This window comes from Pelodiscus sinensis, chromosome 9, assembly GCF_052426305.1.
Source record: "Pelodiscus sinensis isolate ZL-2025 chromosome 9, ASM5242630v1, whole genome shotgun sequence".
NCBI lineage: Eukaryota > Metazoa > Chordata > Testudines > Trionychidae > Pelodiscus > Pelodiscus sinensis.
The window spans coordinates 18,614,376-18,633,054 of NC_143060.1; the positions used below are offsets into that span (position 1 = coordinate 18,614,376).

At 46.6% G+C, this 18,679-nt stretch overlaps 1 protein-coding gene across 11 annotated transcripts in view; it reads right to left on the reverse strand.

The window, feature by feature from the left end:
• The window catches only part of DOCK7 (dedicator of cytokinesis 7), a 164,484-nt gene extending 147,099 nt beyond the window's left edge, over window positions 1-17,385 (reverse strand). For 3 of the 11 annotated variants that reach the window (XM_075936139.2, XM_075936137.2, XM_075936135.2), the window contains exons 1-2: window positions 17,114-17,378; window positions 4,721-4,826 (exon numbers count right to left, since the gene is read on the reverse strand). In XM_075936139.2, the coding sequence (XP_075792254.1) occupies window positions 4,721-4,826; window positions 17,114-17,151 (144 nt within the window). In that variant the 5' untranslated portion in view covers window positions 17,152-17,378. Of the gene's footprint in view, window positions 1-4,720; window positions 4,827-17,113 lie in introns of all 11 variants that reach the window. The other 8 variants (XM_075936140.2, XM_006126762.5, XM_006126761.5 and 5 more) reach the window with 5 other exon arrangements.
• Between the last annotated feature and the right edge of the window lie 1,294 nt (window positions 17,386-18,679).

Below are 18,679 nucleotides of genomic sequence, written 5' to 3' on the forward strand. Positions count from 1 at the left end.
CACAGGAGCTGTTGCTGCGAAGCAGCTCCAGTCCACGGTGGGCCCATGCTTACTGTGGAAAGAGGATGCTCCATGGGATGTGGAGTAGCCTCTGTCCACGGGGAGCTTGAACCCGCCGTGGACAGAGGCTGCTTCACCGTAGCCTCCCCTCCTCCCACCCCTCCCCACCCCCCCACTGCTGCCACAGCTTGGGCAGGTAGCACCAGGGAGCTGGTGTTGGGAGGAACCAGATTTTAAGCCAACTCTCCCCAACACCAGCTCCTCCCTACCCCTCTACCTCTCTAGGAGGCAGCAAGTGGGGGAGATAGGTGGGTTTGCGAATCCGGCCTGCTTGAACGTTGGCTCCCCGCACATATTGGCTCCAGCCTCTCCCTTCTCCCTCCGCACTCCTGCCTCGCTATCAGAGGCAGCAACACGGGAATTGGGGTCGGAGGGGCAGGCAGATCCAGTGCATATAGGGATTACAGGGATCACCACCTTTGCTGTCTCTGTTATAGAGGCAACAAGGGGTGGGGGGGGGGAGAAATGCACGTATCAACAAGATTACCCAATAAGCCTAGGCTTATCAGTTAATTGTGTAGTTGTCTACACAATGACATCCCTAGCCAGCATGTGTTTCTACTGCTGGTTCACATCTGCACACCTTGGTGCACAACATTTATTCTGCACATGGATGGAAAAAAGTAGAGGGAACATTGATCATGCCTACTTTCCAACACACTTTTTCCACAACCTCTCTGATAATTGGAAAACAATATAGCAAACAGTAAGTCAGATAATTCACTAAGGCAATTATCAAATGTATCAAACGGGATGAAATTTAGCAAAAAATAGCAACTTGTCTTGTAAGCTGCTGTGTGTGTGCAGACCCTATACCTGCAGAGAGCCACTGATCTTACATTTTAAGATCAGGGAACTTAAATTTTATTCTCCAGACACACAAACCTTTCCCAGAATAAAGCTATTCCTGCATAACAGAGACAATTTCTAAGGGTGTGGTTATCATAAAGCAATCTCTCTACAGGAATTTACTGTTCAATGCCATGCATAGTTCTTTCAAGCATCCCTGAGGTATAATACTTGGCTTAATTCTGTCCCTGGACTCATGCATGACTCTCACTGACTTCAATGAGAGCCTCTCATCCAGGCCCAAAGAGCAGAATTTGACCCTAAATTCTTTATAACCAAGTCTGTGTCGTATTAGCTAATACATTCCAAAGGATTTTTTACTTGCCCAGGCACAACCTGTCAACATGTCCTCTAACTATCCCTTGGAGTTAATCTTACTGCTGAGTAGCAGCTAGGATCAGTGCAGAATTTAATGTGACAAGCTAGTGGCTAATCATATCAACCATTGTGAAGTCAAGTCTGATATGAAACGCTGAGCTTTTGAGCATTGTGCTGTTTCACATTTCCACTGACTCCTCATTTACACATGGAGGCATGGGATGGTGCAGAAGTACGAGAACAAAATCACTCAGTAGTACTGCTAGATATGGAAAGGCAGGGGGCAGGGTAGAGGGTCCTTACAGCAACACACTTGTAAGGTAACATACCTATAAGATCCTGATTCCACTCTGCTAGCACAGGGATCTACCTATACCAGTGGTCCCCAACACGGTGCCCGCGGGCGCCATAGCGCCTGCGGGGGCATTTGTGTGCACCCGCCAAGTGCTCGAGGCTGGCCTGGCCCCGGGTACATGGCGCACGGTGAGCGCCAGCCATGGGAGCGCTGCGGATTGGCCGCCCGCGCTCTGGGCATGCGGCGCATGGGGGGAGCGCCGGCCCCGGGCACGCAGCGCTTGGAGGGGGGGGCACGCGGCGCTTCGGGGGGCGCCGGCCCCAGGCACGCAGCCCTTGGAGGGGGCACCGGCCCCGGGCACGCGGCTATAAGGAGGCCCCACCCGGTGGACGAACGGCCATGCCCCCTGGCACCCGGCAACCTTAAATAGTTGGGGACCACTGACCTATACTGTTTTCAGCATTCCTACAATGTCCACTCACACAGTTCTCAGTGTAGCATTGGAGCACTGACTGTTTTTGATGCTTACATAAGAGAAATATCTTACAGAAGGAAGAAAATCAGAGGGGACAATGCAAATAGAAGACAGATGCCAGAGAAGGAGAATTGATACATGGGTTTACCAAGATATGGTCACTGAGCAGTAACAGGGATAGATGCATGGAAGAGACCTTACCTATTTACCTGGATTACAAGACCGAGCCTATAGGGGTACATCTATACTTGCTCCCTAGTTCAAGCTAGGGATGCAAATGTAGGTGACCGAAACTGCTAATGGAGCGGGGATTTGAATATCCCGCGCTTCATTAGCATGATCTCGCCGGCACATTATTCTGCTCAACAGCTGATTTGAACTAGGCAGTGCGTGCCTGGACTCATTAGTTCAAACAAAACCCCTTGGTTCGAACTAATGTTACTCAAAAAATGAGGAGTAACATTAGTTCAAACCAATGGGTTTGGTTCAAACTAACGCATTCCGGCGCACACTTCCTGGTTCAAATCAGCTGTTGAGCGAAGTAACACGCAGCAAGATCATGCTAATGAAGCGTGGGATATTCAAATCCCCACTTCATTAGCAATTTCGGTTACCTACATTTGCATTCCTAGCTCGAATTAGGGAACAAATGTAGTCGTACCCTAGGACTCGCTGGGTCATGACAGCTTTAACCTGCCCGACTGCTGCCATTCCCCTCATGGGGCTTGCAGCAGAATAGGACTGCCCCAGCCAAAACTCCTGTCATCAACCCTGTCTTTCTTTTTGCCTCCACCCAGGAACACTTTCAGAGCTTTGGTGGCAGAGAGCTAGCTCTATAGCTCCTTTGTGCCTGCACAGCCAACATCGCTGACACAAAGGGCCAGTAAGGCAACTATAGATATGGCCCTCAACATTTCACAGCAATCATGGTGCTGTAGCGCCTCCATTTGAAGCAAAGGAAGATATCATCCCTGCCTTTGACACACAATCAAGACTTTTTAATGTTAGGCTGACTCTAAGGAAATAGATGAGAAAGCTGCAAAGGTTTAAATGCATTACAGAGGGACTGCAGACCAAAGTACTGGGTGCTGTATCAAAAACAGACCATCACTATGCCCTTACTGCAAAATAAGATAACCACATTATATACCCGAAGAGTGACAAAAAGACACTCCCCTCACACCCCACCCTAGGGTATGTCTAGACTGCATCCCTCTGTCAGCAGAGGGATGCAGATTAGGCAGGTCGACATTGCAAATGAGGCAGGGATTTAAATATCCCGTGCCTCATTTGCATAAAAATGTCCGCCGCGTTTTGCCAACTCAGCACTTTGTCGGCAAAAAGCAGCAGTCTAGAGGGGGATCTGTTGAGGAAAAAAAACCTTTTTTCACAAATCCTGTAAACCTCCTTGCAGGAGGCATAAGGGATCTGTCGAAAAAGGCTTTCTTTCTCGACAGATCCCCTTCTAGACTGCCTCTTTTTGCCGACAAAGTGCTCAGTTGGCAGAACGCGGCAGACATTTTTATGCAAATGAGGCACGGGATATTTAAATCCCTGCCTCATTTGCAATGTCGACCTGCCTAATCTGCATCCATCTGCCGACAGAGGGATGCAGTCTAGACATACCCCTAGAGTCTAGGGGAACTGGGACTATTAGATTTTGTGGTGCTCCTCCTAGGCTCTGGGGTGGATCTTAACGGGAGTCAGGGGAGTGCTTTTTTTTTTTTCCTGCTTCTCAGTTGGGGGCCACATGTGGGGTCTGGGCAGAAGGGGGCAGGAGCAGGGGAAGTCTGGTGTCTGGGTCTAGGGTGCGCGATGTGGCCAGGTGGGGGCGATGGATCGGGGCACCTACCTGCGGCAGCTCTCTGGGGCAGGAAAGTGCTTTGTGCAGACACCCCCCTCCACCACCATTCCCATTGGCTGTGATTCGGCCAATGGGAGCAACGGAGAGTGTTACCTGCCAGGAACCCTTCCCTGTAGCAAGCTGAGCCTTTTCCTACTCCTTGCCAGGCAAAGCCCCCAAGCCAGATTTGGTCCTGCCCCTTGCCCCTGCAGTGGGGAGCCAGCCGCAGTATCCCCCCATGTAACTCGAGTGCCAGCGCCAGCTCTCCACTGTGGAGGGGAGAGAGGCCAAGCCCCGGGCTGTTTCTAGGCAAATCAAAGGCCAAATCCATCCTACAAACCCTAGGTGCCCCTGCCCAAAATTCCAGTTTAATTGCCTCTCCCATTCCCTTCCTGCACTCTGTGCTGCAGTGCTGGGGTGGAGTTGGCATAGAAGCTGACTGTGCTGCTTTATGCCTGCTGAGAGTTCCTCCACGCCAAAGGAATTCTCAGCTGGCCAGTTCGGGTCACAGTCAGTCTTTTAAACTGCCTGAGTCATGAAAAATGGAAGGAATTTGGGGGGGAAGAATCTGGCCCCATGTCTCAGAAGCAGCTTTCAGGGCTCAATTCACATGGTATTCACATCACTGAATGAAGCAACCAGGCTCCCCATGCACTGTATGGGGAGAATTAGATGCCTAAAAAGGGACTCATGGAAGCCAGCGAGCTGAGGAAGGGCTGCCAGTAGTAAAGTATCTGCCTCGATGTTTTTCACTGTCAGTGAATTCCGTAAATTGTTATCATTTATATAAGAGTAATATTTTTTTTGATTTGCAATCAAAATAACATGCTGCTTCTTCACTGTGGCACTGAATGTATACTGCAGAAAAAGCTGTACTTACAGTTGTATGGTGGGAGACACTGCCTCCAATGTTAAGATTTTTGAGAAGTTGGGGAGACCCGCCATACTGCCCCGAGATCTGCTTCCTCACTTCCGCTGCCACAGTTCTGAAACAAGAGAGGAACAATTTAACTTTTGTAAATCAGGGCAAAACGTCACATAGGTTGTTCTGCTGTAGGATATCACTGACCAGTGAATCTACTGCCGGGCAAAAATCTGGATTCTTAACCCAAATACAAACATTTTCCTCTTATGTGGTGCATTTCCAACCATAAGAAAACGGGCATCCAACTGGCTGAACTTGTCCCTGGCAAGCTCCTTCTTTCCTCTGCAGAAAGACCTTCTGCAGCACTCTCGGCACCCCATGGTAGTTTAGATCCCAGTTACAAACCTGCTCCGGTACGCACTCACGCTCTCATTCCTAAGTCCTGTATGTATGCGTGCCATGACTCCTCTTTCACCTTGATGGTTACAGTTTGGAAGAGACTTCTTGGCTAAAGTCCAACACACTCTGGCCCCTGGAATGCCTAGAAAGTGGGTTGGGATAGCTGAGGAGGTGATACCTGGAAATGCACTGACTGAACCCTAGCCAATGTTTAAAGCGGTTTCTCTCAAGCTTGTCGAAATCTCAGGTAAGGGCAGCAAAAGTGCTGCTGTGATTTCTCTGTAGCTGGAGGCTGAAACAGGCCCATATGTGCTGTGCCTCTAATCTTTTCCATCCATGTGCGGAATACATTTTTTCCATGTACACTGAGGCATGTGTATGAAACAAAAAACCTAGCTGTGGGCACTCTGCTAATCAGCTGGGCAGCATTTGTATCTCTTCTGAGCGGCCATACAATTGCCCAGCTTACAGCCACTGTCTGCGGCTGAAGCACAGAAAAAGAAATGCACCATACACTGACTCGCTGGGTTACACTGCCGCATGCTCTCCGCAATAGGTGACTCTCACTATTGCCACTGCTTCCCTCTTGAGCACAGGGGAATGTAAATCCTGGCCATCTATGCCTGAAAAGTGAATCAAGTCCGACATGCATACCTTCTGATTTTGTAAATTCCCTGACAAACCTCCTGTCTCTCACCACAGGCTCACATGCAAACAGAAGGCAGCTTTATTTGCAGAGGCAACATTCGGAAAAACATAGATAAGCAAAGGTTGAAGCATTTCAAATTTTGAAACTTTGTCCAAAAGAAAAAAAAATTGTTGAAAAAAGGTTTTGCCAAAAGAATGTGACCCTGTTGTTTTCAATACCTTTTCTCAGGAGCCCATCCCATAGGTGAAGGCAATGGCCAGCTTCAAGTCAACCCCCAAACTAGGGATGTGAAAGGTCAACCAGTTAACCAGTAAGCATCACCCTTAACCGGTGATACATATCAATTCCAGTTAACCAGTGGGAGCTGGAGCAGCTCCCTGCCCAGTTGGCTGGAGTGGCTCTCCTTTGCCGGCCTCCACTTTAGTCGGTTAGCCAGTTAAACGTAAAGTTTTAATGATTAACCAATTACACTGGATTTTACATGTCTACCCCAAACACCTTCCAATATTTTTTCAAATCCCGGCTGGTTCTGTGGTGTAAATCAGAAAAGTCATGGATAATTGAACTAGCTCTGAAATAACTCTTAGGTACCATATGGTATGATGGGCCTAGAATCCATGTGCTGGAAAGCAAGTTAAAACCTTTCTGAACAGGGACTTGACAACATGCTCTTATTGTTGGGACTGCCAAGGAAGTCAACAATGGCGGTAGGCAATGGGACTGACAGCAGGGGGAAGACATTGATATCGAGGAGGGAGGAAAATCTATAAAAAGAAAAGGTTAGAACAACCAGATCTAGTGTGGAGAGCAGATGTTTCCTCGGTCCAGAGAACGGGGGTAAGATTAGAGGAAACACTATTTTGCCTTAAAAATAACTTGGACTACAGAAAACTGCTTTTATTCATTCTGGCTGCAAGAAGTCATTCGCTTTATATTTGACTTTACCACAGGAGGCTTTGTTTTTACTTCTAGAAGCGCCAGTTCCTGCTGGGTACTGACAGGCAGCTTACTCTTTTCCTTGAATTGGTTTTTTCCCCCTATCTTCTGGGCTGTCCATATTAATAGAAAAGTTTGGCATGTACTAAAATGAGTCTCACTCATGGAAAACATTGTGCATTTATAGCTAATGAGAAACTTAAACATTGGCCTTATGTTGCAGTTGTTGCTTTAAACCTGATCCCTTACTTGTTGATGTTTGTGGAATTCCTCAGGCAACGCAGAACAGAGTTCTTCATTGCATGGCTGGTATGAAAGACTAGAGGTTACAGTTATCTAGGACTTGGAATGCAATGGGAGGGAGGAGAGGGATTTTACATAAGAACATAAGAACGGCCGTACTGGGTCAGACCAAAGGTCCATCTAGCCCAGTATCCTGTCTACCGACAGTGGCCAGCACCAGGTGCCCCAGAGAGGGTGGACCGAAGACAACGATCAAGCGATTTGTCTCCTGCCATCCCTCTCCAGCCTCTGACAGACAGAGGCCCAGGACACCATTTTATCCCCTGGCTAATAGCCTTTTATGGACCTAACCCCAATGAAATTATCTAGCTTCTCTTTAAACTCTATTATAGTCCTAGCCTTCACAGCCTCCTCTGGCAAGGAGTTCACAGGTTGACTACATGCTGTGTGAAGAAGAACTTTCTTTTATTAGTTTTAAACCTGCTACTCATTAATTTCATTTGGTGTCCTCTAGTTCTTCTATTTAGGGAACTAATAAATAACTTTTCTTTATCTGCCCTCTCCACACCGCTCATGATTTTATATACCTCTATCATATCCCCCCTCAGTCTCCTCTTTTCTAAACTGAAAAGTCCCAGTCGCTTTAACCTCTCCTCATATGGGACCCATTCCAAACCCCTAATCATTTTAGTTGCCCTTTTCTGAACCCTTTCCAAGGCCAAAATATCTTTTCTGAGGTGAGGAGACCACATCGGTACACAGTATTCAAGATTTTCCTCAGATTTATACATCTAAATATTGTTGCTAGATGGAAAGTTTAGCCTGAGGAGCAAATACATCTCCACCCGTGAAGCCACAGTTGATGTCTGCCGCTGTATGGCGGCTTCTTTAAACTTGAATCCATCAAGTAACAAATGGCCCATTCTATTCCAATGTAGTTCTTGGTTCTCCTATCCTTTCTGGGTTCAGCATTTACATGACAATGACTGGGGCACTGGGGCATTTGTGCAGTGGTAGGAGGACAAAAAATGGCAATTTGTCGCCATTTCAAGCAGGGCCAGCTACACTACGACTGTGGTTCTGCCTGGCTCCTCCAGGGGGTTGCATAGGTGCAGCTACGACAATTTAAGTAATGCTACCAACATCTTGGCTAGGTACGGCAATTCAGTGCAGTACAAGACTGCATGGAAGGTGAGAGAACAGATAAACATAATAAAAGAAGGGAGCATTGATTGTTCTTTCAAACCCATATTTCCTTTCTATTTCACTCAAGTTTAGCTTCTTTCCTAAACAAATGACAGTAGAACCTCCGAGTTAAAAACACCTCAGGAATGGAGGTTGTTCAGAACTGAAATGTTTCTAACTCAGATCTAAACTAGGGATGTCAACAAAGTAGCTGTTAACAGGTTAACCAATAAGTGATTGCTTATTGGTTAATGGTCCCGGTTAACCACAACACCTCCTCCCCTGTGTGCTATGCATTTAAAACTCGAATAATCAGCAGGCTGCGTTACGAAGGCAACAGAGCAGGGCAGCAAACGGGAATTGGTCCATATGGGGAGCCAGTTTAAAAACTGGCTCCTGCCTGCCGCTCTGTGCTTATGCCTCTGTTACAGAGGCAGCAATGCAGGGCGGTAGCAGCCTTTGTCAACAGAAGCTGATACAAAGGCAGCAGTGGTAGGTGACAGGGGGTTCCCCAGGAGTGGGGCCAGGAGTGCACTTGCTGCCGGCCCACCCCTGGAAGGGGAGCACTGAGTAATCATGTAACCACTAAGAATTTTAGCAGTAACATGATTTTTTAAATAAAAGAATTATAACATCCCTCATAATCTAAACATTATGGTTGTTCTTTCAAAAATTTACAACTGAACACTGATGTCATACAGCTTTGAAATGTTACTATATGGGGGGAAATGCTGTCTTCCTTGGGGGGGGAGGAGGGTTAGTTTACATTTATCACAGTTTTATATTGTATTTGCTTTTGGGCAGAAGTCTCTCTGTTGCTAACTAATAGTGTACTTTTAGCTCCAAATGAAGAATGTGGTTGATAAATCAGTTCATAATTCTGAGGTCCTACTGTACCGGGAACAATTTAATCTGGGAGAAGTGGAGCAGATCCGCTCCTGTAGCTTCCTTTCTGACCACTGTGGCTTCTTGGTATCTGCATTAGACTAATAACTGCTGCTACCATTAATAACCTAAAAGTTATGCTACAAACTCTCTGGAGTTATATCATACACATTTTGAGCTCAGCAGTAGCTGCAATCACTAACAATTGATTTGTGTAGCTTTTTTCAATTCAGAATCTTCAAAAAAATTCATAAACATAAATAAAGTCTCCATCCTCTTCTGAAGTATGTGAGGGACAAATGGAATGGCAGAGTACTTGTCCAAGATCCAAGAGTAGGAAATAGAAACCTATGAATACTACTTAAGCTGCTACTAATATGAGATGGTGCTTCCTACTATCATTCTAGTCTTCTAACTATCCGCATGAAGACCTAGCTAAAGTCTTCTGCTCAACAAAGTTGAATACAAACTTCTCATAACAGAGAAAAGTGACATGAATAAGGGTATATCTACACTACCACATTCTGTCACCAAAAACTGCTGTTTGGGCACAAAAGAGTGAGAGCATTCATACTGCAATGTAACATCTATTGGGGGAAAACACCCAGTTTTGACGCCAATAAACTTCTACCCCTCTGAGAGACCTTTTTCTTTTCCCCGCCCTTTACCGTCGACAAAGAGCCAGTGTAAATTCTGCTGTTTATCAACAAAACGGGCTTCTGCCAGGATCCCACAATGCTTGCTCTGATGGCTCTGCTCAGTGTTTTGCTCTCTGCTGTCCTGCAAGCATGAGTCCCTCCCCTTTCAAAGCTCCGGGAAATATCTGACAGTTGAGTGAGTGGCTTTGTTTGGGGAACAAAGAACCATTGGACTGCTCCTGTTCTGCCTTGCAGTAAGAACACAGTGGCCCAGCAGACTGCTGCTGCAGGAGGAGAGGGACAGATTGCTGTGCTGCTTTGATACTCCTCAGCATGCAGAGCTCAGAAATACTCATGGTGCCTCTCCCAGCAGCTAAGAATGTTGTGGAAGAATTTAGAGGGAATCCCAAGATGTTCAGAGATCAATTCTGCCTTCCCACAACACTGCACTGTTGGATACATACTCACAGTGCATCATCGCTCACATGATTGATGATAGTGCCCCCACTATTGAAATGATCTGTCATTAGAGGGGGCAAGTGTGAATACCCTCTGGTGATATTTGTTTTGTCAACTTTTAGATGTTAACATTAGAGATGTAATAGGATAACTGTGTACATGGTTAACCAATAAGCCTGGGCTTATCGGCTACTGTAAATGGTTACACGTAGGCTTCTGCTCCCTGGCAGCCAGCTGCCACCCTGTGCTGCAGGCTCTGTATCAAAGCCTGCAGCACAGGGCGGCAGTTGATTCCCTGGGACTAGGGCGGGAGCCAGGAGCTTAAAAGACAGAGGCAGCAGCTCTGGGCAGCAGCTGGTGTGTGCAATTTTTAGTAGTTACACGTAAGTTTTGTCAACAAAACTTGGTAGTATACGCATCACCTTAGACTTCATCTACACTACACAGCTTTACAGGCTATGTAAATACAGCAGTATTGTTAAAAGTCAAGCAGTGTAAAACACACTTTTGCCAACAAAAAACTTCCACCCCTCCACAGAAGCAGTGTTTCTTTTGTTGGCAGGAGAGCACTGTGCAATTTAGCACTTACCAAAGCAAAGTTTTGTCTTTGGAGCGGAGGGGGGGTTAAGCACCTGTGAACGACAAAAGCTTTGTTGCTGGATTACCAGTGTAGACACAGTCTTAGGCTTTGTCTATATTGGCAATTGAGTGGAAAAAGCTTTTTGTCATTCACAGGTTCTTAACTCCCCCTACCCCCATGACAAAGGCTTTGCCAAGGCAAGTGCTAGTGTAAACAGTGCTCTGCCAGCACTCTTGCCCACAAAGCAAACCCAGCTTGCAGGGGGTGGAAGTTTTTTGTCCCTGCTGACAAACAGTGTTTACACTGCCTGACTTTTAGCAACTGTGTTGACACAGTCATGTTGCTAAAAGCTGTGTAGTATAGACATACACTAATAGAAAAAAAACCCGAAGAAGCCATAAATTTGAAGTGTCTCAGGTGATCAATAAATTCAATAGAGTCCTATCATCTGAGGCCCAAGCAGGAATACAAAATAGTAAAGGAACATGCTGTAAGCTAAAAACACTATATTACTGCATGGCTAATCAGAAAAAAAGCTTTCCTGACAAGTCTCTGATTCAAAGACTCTTATGGTGGTTCAAAATAAAATGCATAACAACGTTAAGGCTTTTAACTGGAATGACAAATCACGAACTTGTTGTGCTATAACCATCTGACACTAACATCATACTTAGTTTGTCTGGAATTCTTAGACAAATATTCCACTACTTTGTCACAAGACACGATCACGTGACTGATTATCCTTAAAGTACACTTTTTCCTAGTAACATTCTTTCTGATCTTATTCCTCACTGGGTAATTATTGTGCACATATGTGATATCACAAAAATACAGAATACGCCAAAGGAGGAGGAAAAGCCCCTAATGAGTTCATTTATAAAGAAAAGCAAAAGTAGTATTTTTTAAAGTGAGCTGCATACAAAATAAAAACCTGAATTCACTTTATATATGATGAAGAATCAGTTCAGACTGTCTCCATCTTCCCTCCCAAAAATGTTGTGTGGGATTTTTACATTCGAAATATCAGGTCCTTAGCAACTACTGAGGAGCTGAACTATAACTGATCTGCAGATCCTCTTCCCTCTCACAGCAGAAGGAGGTGGAAAAAGAGGATTCTTTTTCTGTCTGTTCTAGGCATTCATGAGGTTGACTGGCATGACCAGGGACACACATACTACCAAAGTGTAAGTGGAACAGAGTAGCTGTCCTAGAGAGGCATTAACAATTCGTTTCTGATCATGTGTCTATTTGCTAGTGTTACTCACTTCTAACTAGAAGCAGGCTGCTAAACATTATGAAGCCCATACATACATCATCTTTCACTTTTCCATAAAACATGCTTAGTTTTTGCTCATATTTGAATACAAGTATTTTGTCATGTAGTTTGAGGGAGAATCTTTCCTATCGTTCTCGATAGGAGCGTGCCTTGATTAAGATGGTACCTAAATGAGGAGTTTATACTGGTTAGCACAGCAGGAAAATGATCTTGTTCTAATTTTACCAATACAGTTAAACCAATAGATAGATTTTAACAAAGGCAAACAACTGTCTCACCATTCACCACTGACTTGCAGTAGGGAGAGATGTACTAAATTACATTCTTGTAAGAGTTCCCCCTATGAATTTATCAAGATTCGCCACCAAATATCTTACACCAGAAGGAAGCAATCACAGAAAGGTTTGTCTTTTGTTTTGAGGTCCCCTTTTAGTAACGGACTGTTCTCCTGGCCCTTCTTCCATTGACTAGGGAGTCATTCCGCACGGTCTCTATAATGTTGTATGCTCAACCACACTTGAAAAACAAAGGTTAAACAGAGGCAAAAGGGGAGTCTCAATACTTACTGTATATCTTTAGGGATTAGGGAACTGAGGATGGGGAGAGGGACTGCTGACGCTTTCGCTAAGGTAGCAGTTCTCAAACTTTTTGGGCTCCGGAGCCCTTTACATGCATACAAATTTATGCAGAGCCCCAGCGGTCCACTGATTGTATGTGTTGTACCTATGCAGACCCCAGCAGTCCACTGATTGTATGTGTTGTACCTATCGATGTTTCCAGTGTGTCAACCTCACGGAGCCCCTGGAGATGTCTCATGGAGCCCTGGGCTCCACGGAGCACAGTTTGAGAAACACTGCACTAAGGGTACTTTACACCCAAGCCTCTTCTAGTTTGCTGCATTTGTGATAACAACTGTACAGTTATTTCATGCGATGAAGACACTGCTATGCCCACTGCATTTGGTAGCTGGTCTTGTGCTCACTGAAGCCAATGAGAGCTTTCATATTGGTTTCAATGGTGGAGGATCAGACCATCTCTGCACGTTAATTATTTGGGCTAAGAACAACCCTTCATCTCTACTGGACTTAAGTAGACTGAAGACGAGGGGCCAGAGACTCACATTGCCATCCTGGCAGCATAAGGGAGCATTAAAGTGGGTTAAATGCAAATTTACTGATTTTAAGGCCCCTTTATATTGCCTGAGGTGTAAAGCAGGTTTCAATATAAATGAGACATTGACCCTGAGTGGAATAGATGGAAATGTAATATCAGTGAAGGAGCATAAGTAGCATAACATGCCACCATGCAGGGGTCAAAATCCAGGACTCCAGATGGGTAGACAGAATGCTGAGCCCCTGAAGAAGGTTGCTTCATGCTTTGAGCTCTTCATGGTCCCTCCAAGAGCAATATGCTTGAGAAGCTCTGTACTAAGGCCTTGCCTCAACTAAAAAGTTGCTATTTTACTGGTATCGCCCGTGTGGTACAATCCCTTTAGCGTGGCTAGAACTGTATTGGTACAAAGGTGCTTTATACCAAAATAGCTCCCATATGAGGAGGCAAGTAACTAAACTAGTACAGAAGTACCTTCATATCAGTGTTACTGCATCCAAAGTAGAATTTGTACTGACAGAATTATACCTTTTGCTTTTTTAAATCACATACCTAACTGACCTACATGCTAAGGATGTTAGCGAGCAGTCGACTACTCAACTACTTGCTTCCCGCCCCTGCCTTGCTGCCTCTGTATGAGAGGCAGCAGGGCGACAGGGGGACAAGAGATGGTGCTGGGAGGAAGAGGGAGGAGCTGGCTTAAAATCTCGGTCTCTGTGGTGTCGCCTCCCTCCCACCACTGTCTCTATCAGAGGCAGCAGAGGGGAGGGGATAGGGGAGTCTGCAGCAAAGAAGCTTCTGCCCACAACAGGCTGAGGCTCACTATGGGCAGAGACTGCTCCGGCAGCAACCCGTCTGCGCAGGTCCCAGCTGTTCACCTCCCATCCCGTGAACAGAGGCTGCCGCTGCCAAGCAGTCCCTGTTCTCAGCAGCCCGGGCTGGCTCATATAAAAGGGATGCTCTGGCAGCAGGGGGTGCTAGACTCAGCGAGAGGCAGGACAGAGTAGTTCCGGCTTACGCTGGTCCGGGACCCTCCGCCTCTGCATTTTAAATGTAGTAAAAGCCCAGCAGTCATGTGTGAACTACATGATTAGCCAGATAAAGTGTGTAGTACGGATGTTAAATTGCAGTTAAGTGCAGACCGGACCCCTGGCATAAACTCACCCACTCAGCCAGAAATGTCAGCTCAACACCGAGGACTTGTTAGGTAGGGCAAGGAAGAAATAATGCAGTTGAACCTCTCTAGTCCAGCACCCTCAGGACATGACCAGTGCCGAACCAGAGAATTTGCCAAACCACAAGACATCAATATTGTCTAACAGCATTTCCAACACTTCCACTACTTAATAGGGTCTTGGAAAACACTTAGGGGTAAATCAGAGCTAAATGATAGCACAGAACATAGAGAGCCAGGACTGGTGACTGTAAACAAACTTTATGGGACCATGGGAAACTTGGCCACACCCATGATAAGTGAACATCCAGCTAACTAAAATCATACTGGACCATGGATATTGCTGGACCAGAGTGTGCCAGACTAGAGAGGTTTAACCTATACTTACATAATAGTCAATTTGAGACCAAGAATTCTACATCTTTGTGAACACTTCCAGTAAGAGAATGTTGCACTGCATTGGTAAGAATGACATGTTATAATAGATATATGTAGAAGTATGTGGAACAGCTGCAAGAGTCTAGAAATGGCTGCTCATGCTCAAAAGTTCAATAACCTAAAAGTGATGAATGTTCTGCATACACTTCTGAGATGGACTACATTAGTTGTGGGAAAGAACAGACAATGCATCAATACTATGATGAGTAGAAAAAGCACAGAATTTCATGGACGGTATTTCAGAAAGAGTAACTAAAGTCGGTTCACTTCCTCGCTCAGAATATTCTTTCTTAAAATTACTCTAAAATCCAACCTTGAATCCTGCACACATTCTGGTAGGTAATCTTACAAATTATATTATTTTTTATTATTACCCATAGTTTGTGATAGCTACATGAACACACCCACTACTGTCTAAGCTTGGATCATTGTGACTATCTGTATGAGTAAGGCAAACAGGATATCAACGTGTGAAAATGTAACATGGACATTCTACTTCAAACAATGGCATGTAGCTTAAAACAGGAGAAGGCTTCCGACTGCCACAGGGAAAAACTCTAGGAATGTACACATGCAAACAGTTTGCTTGTGGCCAGAGTTCAGACTCTAGGAGTCCACAACAGTAATGTATTGAGGAGCAATTTGTATATTAGTATAAGTAAAAAAGTGTTACTTTTTTAAGGCTTCAGAATTCCTAAATACTGCTCTGCCAGAAGAACTGGACATAGGGATTATCCAGTCATATGTATTAATATTAGTTTTGCTCTAAGAAACTGTCAGTGTAGAATAGTGACCTATCCATTAAGGATGTTAAATAGTGACCAACTGACTAACCCAACTGACCCCGGGCTCTACACAGCACTGCTGCTTTGAAGCACCCTCTCCTCTTTCCCCCTGTCTTTCTGATAGAGGCAGCGGGGGGGGGGGGGGGGGGAAGCGACTAGTATGTCGACTATCCAATAAGCATTTGCTTATCAGATAGTCAACTAGTCGTTCACATCCCTAGTAACCGCTGAAAATAAATTCAGCAGTTACACGGTTACACGTGGGGGAGCTGGTGTGTGTGCAGTTCCAGCTTTTAAACCAGCTCCCTGCGCACACTGGCTCCCACCTTCCCCCCTCGCAGTCCCACTGAGCTGCTGTCTCTAACACAGAGGCAGCAGCATCAGGGATGAGGGGACAGGCAGTACCAAGGAGCTGGTGTACACAGGGAGCTAGTTTACAAGCTGGCTACCAGTGTGCACTGGCTCCCGCCTGCCCTCCTCCCTGTGCTACTGCCTCTGAGCCTGCGTGTTACCATGAAGGTTAACCGATGAGCCCAGTTACACTTTCACATCCCTATGAGGAAGGGAGTTGTACCTCCCATTTTATAGAGGGGGAGAAGGAACTGATTTGGAGATTAAGTGACTTTCTCGTGGTGTGTGTGTTGAAGTGGGTGCTAGAACTCCATGGGATTCCAGACCTATGCACCTTCCACTAAATTAATCTGCATGGCATAGATTTGGCCAGCGGGGGAAGAATTATATTCTGGTGGTAATTCCCTTTGTTACAATATCTGAGTAATATTTTCTAGTACAATCTCTGCCTCCTACCAGTATATCCAGATCGCACACATGGAACAGCTCTAGCTTTCAAGACTTCAGAGTGACCTGGCACAAAAGCAGAGGTGAAATGCACAGGGCAGATTGCTCTCACCAAAACCTGCCCAATCTGTGTTTAATTTACAGAGTTTTAACGAAATCCTGAATGGAGGCGACAGCATGTTCACGTTATATATAAATACACAATAACACTCAGCCTGGGGATCTCCCTCCCGCCACCCCACCCCCTTTGTGGCAGAACGAGGAAACACACCATCGCCCCAGCAACCCCATAATTGCTTTTGTTGTGTGGCTAAAGGCAGACCCCGGAGCGACGCGGGTCTGCAGCCTTCTCTTCCGAAAGGATCATCCTCGCTGCTGGGGGACGCGGGGAGAAGGAAAGCAAAAATCTCAGGAGGAAAATATTACAGAAGTGTGGCGGCTCAGGGAGCTGCACCCCACCCACCCCACTGACCCAGAGAGCCAGGGGGGCGTCGGCAACCTTGCCAGCCTGCCGAAGGGAAGTGTGTCTGCAGCATCCAATGCACGTAAACAAGGCGCCCTCTGCACAACGCACCGGAGCAGGATACATCCCGGCCGCTCACGCCCCCCACGCGAGATCGGGACCAGGCCCGGACAGAATGCAACGTTGGAGGGGGGGGGGGAGCAGAACTAGTCCACCCACAGACCCACCCAGGGCTGATTCACAACCCGGAGGGGGGCGGGACAGCGGGGGGGGGGGGGCATCTTCTGCCCCAACTAGGCCCCTACCGCAGCTCCCGGCCCAGCGCTGCTCCCGCAGGAGGCTACAATGTTGCGCCCGCCCGCGCGGCGCTCTGCACGGGCCCCCTTTTACCTGCTGATCTTCTGAGCGAAGGCGCGGCGCTCGGCCATGGCTGCGGCTGCTCCGGCTGGAAGCGAAGCGCTTCTCTCGCCTTCCTCGCGGCTCAGCCTGGAGCTGCCCGGGAGCCGGGAAAGGGGGACGTAATGCTCCGGAGAGACACGCACTTGCGATCTGCCGGCCCCAGCCGAGCCCCTTCCACGCTGACTAGCCCCTCCCACCCCGGCCAGGCCAAAGGGAGGAGGCGCCGCTCTTCGCCGATGTGCGGTACGGGCGGAGGGCGAGGGCTGCCTGCGGAGTTATTGTCACAGTTTAGGGCGCGGGAGGGTAGAGCTGCCCCACCAGGCCCCCAAACCTCCAAGTCTTCCCGGGGAGCCCCTCCCTGCGCCCTGCGGGGCGGGACAGCAGAGGGAGGGGGGCAGCGACTCGCTTCTGCACTGCATTGCAATCCAGGGGAGCAGAGAGCCGGGGCGCGTTGCTGACAGGCCAGAAAGTGTCCGTCTGCTATGTACATTGGACAAACGTCTCAGACACTTCGCCAAAGGATCAATGCCCACAAAACAGACATGAGACAGGATCACAAAGAAAAAACAGTTTCTTGCCATTTCAACCAGAAAGGACATTGTCTCAACGACTTAATTACCTGCATCCTGCTTCAAAAGCCTTTTAAGACTGTACTTGAAAGAGAATCCTCTGAACTGTTATTCATGCTAAAATTCGACACTTTACGCCAGGGTCTTAACAAAGACTCTAGTTATCTTACCCATTACAAAGATAGCTTCCCCAGTTATCACCTCTAATATCATTAGCTCACAGACATTTACCTTCTCTCCCCCCCCCCCCCCCGCATTCCCCTTCTGTTCTGAAATTTGATTTGTCCTTTTCATATGTGTTCATTTTTTTAATTGTATCCTTTGGTATATATGGTATATATGGTTGTGTATATGTGGTATATATGGTATTTTCTTCCGCTATTTGATCTGAGGAAGTGGGTCTGGCCCACGAAAGCTCATCATCTAATAAACCATCTTGTTAGTCTTTAAAGTGCTACATAGTCCTGTATTTTGTTTTGGCAGGGCTTGTGTGAAAAGGCAGGGAGCCTCTCTCTTTGGCAGATGTCTATTTTCAGGCCTTGTCTACAGGGGGTGGTTAAATAGCTTGGTGGCAACCAAAATCCCAAGGTGGAAATTCAGGTTTTACTTTGGTTTTCATAATCAATGTGCGTGTGCCCTGTGTTGGCTGTTCCACGTTGCCAGCCTGGCATCCGCCTGGCTGCTAGGTTGTAAGTCAGTGATGGGGCTTCTGCGGGTGGCCTGCCCTTTGCAAAATGAGGAGTCCTGTGGCACCAAGACAGACAGATTTATTTGGTTACAAAGATACATGTGACAAAATGGGATTTGGCCCACAAAAGCAAATGCCCAAATAAATCTGTTAGGCTTTGAGATTCCACAGTACTCCTTGTTTTTGCAGTTACAGACTAACAGAGCTACCCCTCCTGATTTTGTTTACAGTTGCCCACATGCAGAATTGCCAAATTTTGCTACTTTTCATCCATGTAGGTTTTTTTCTATCAGCATACTG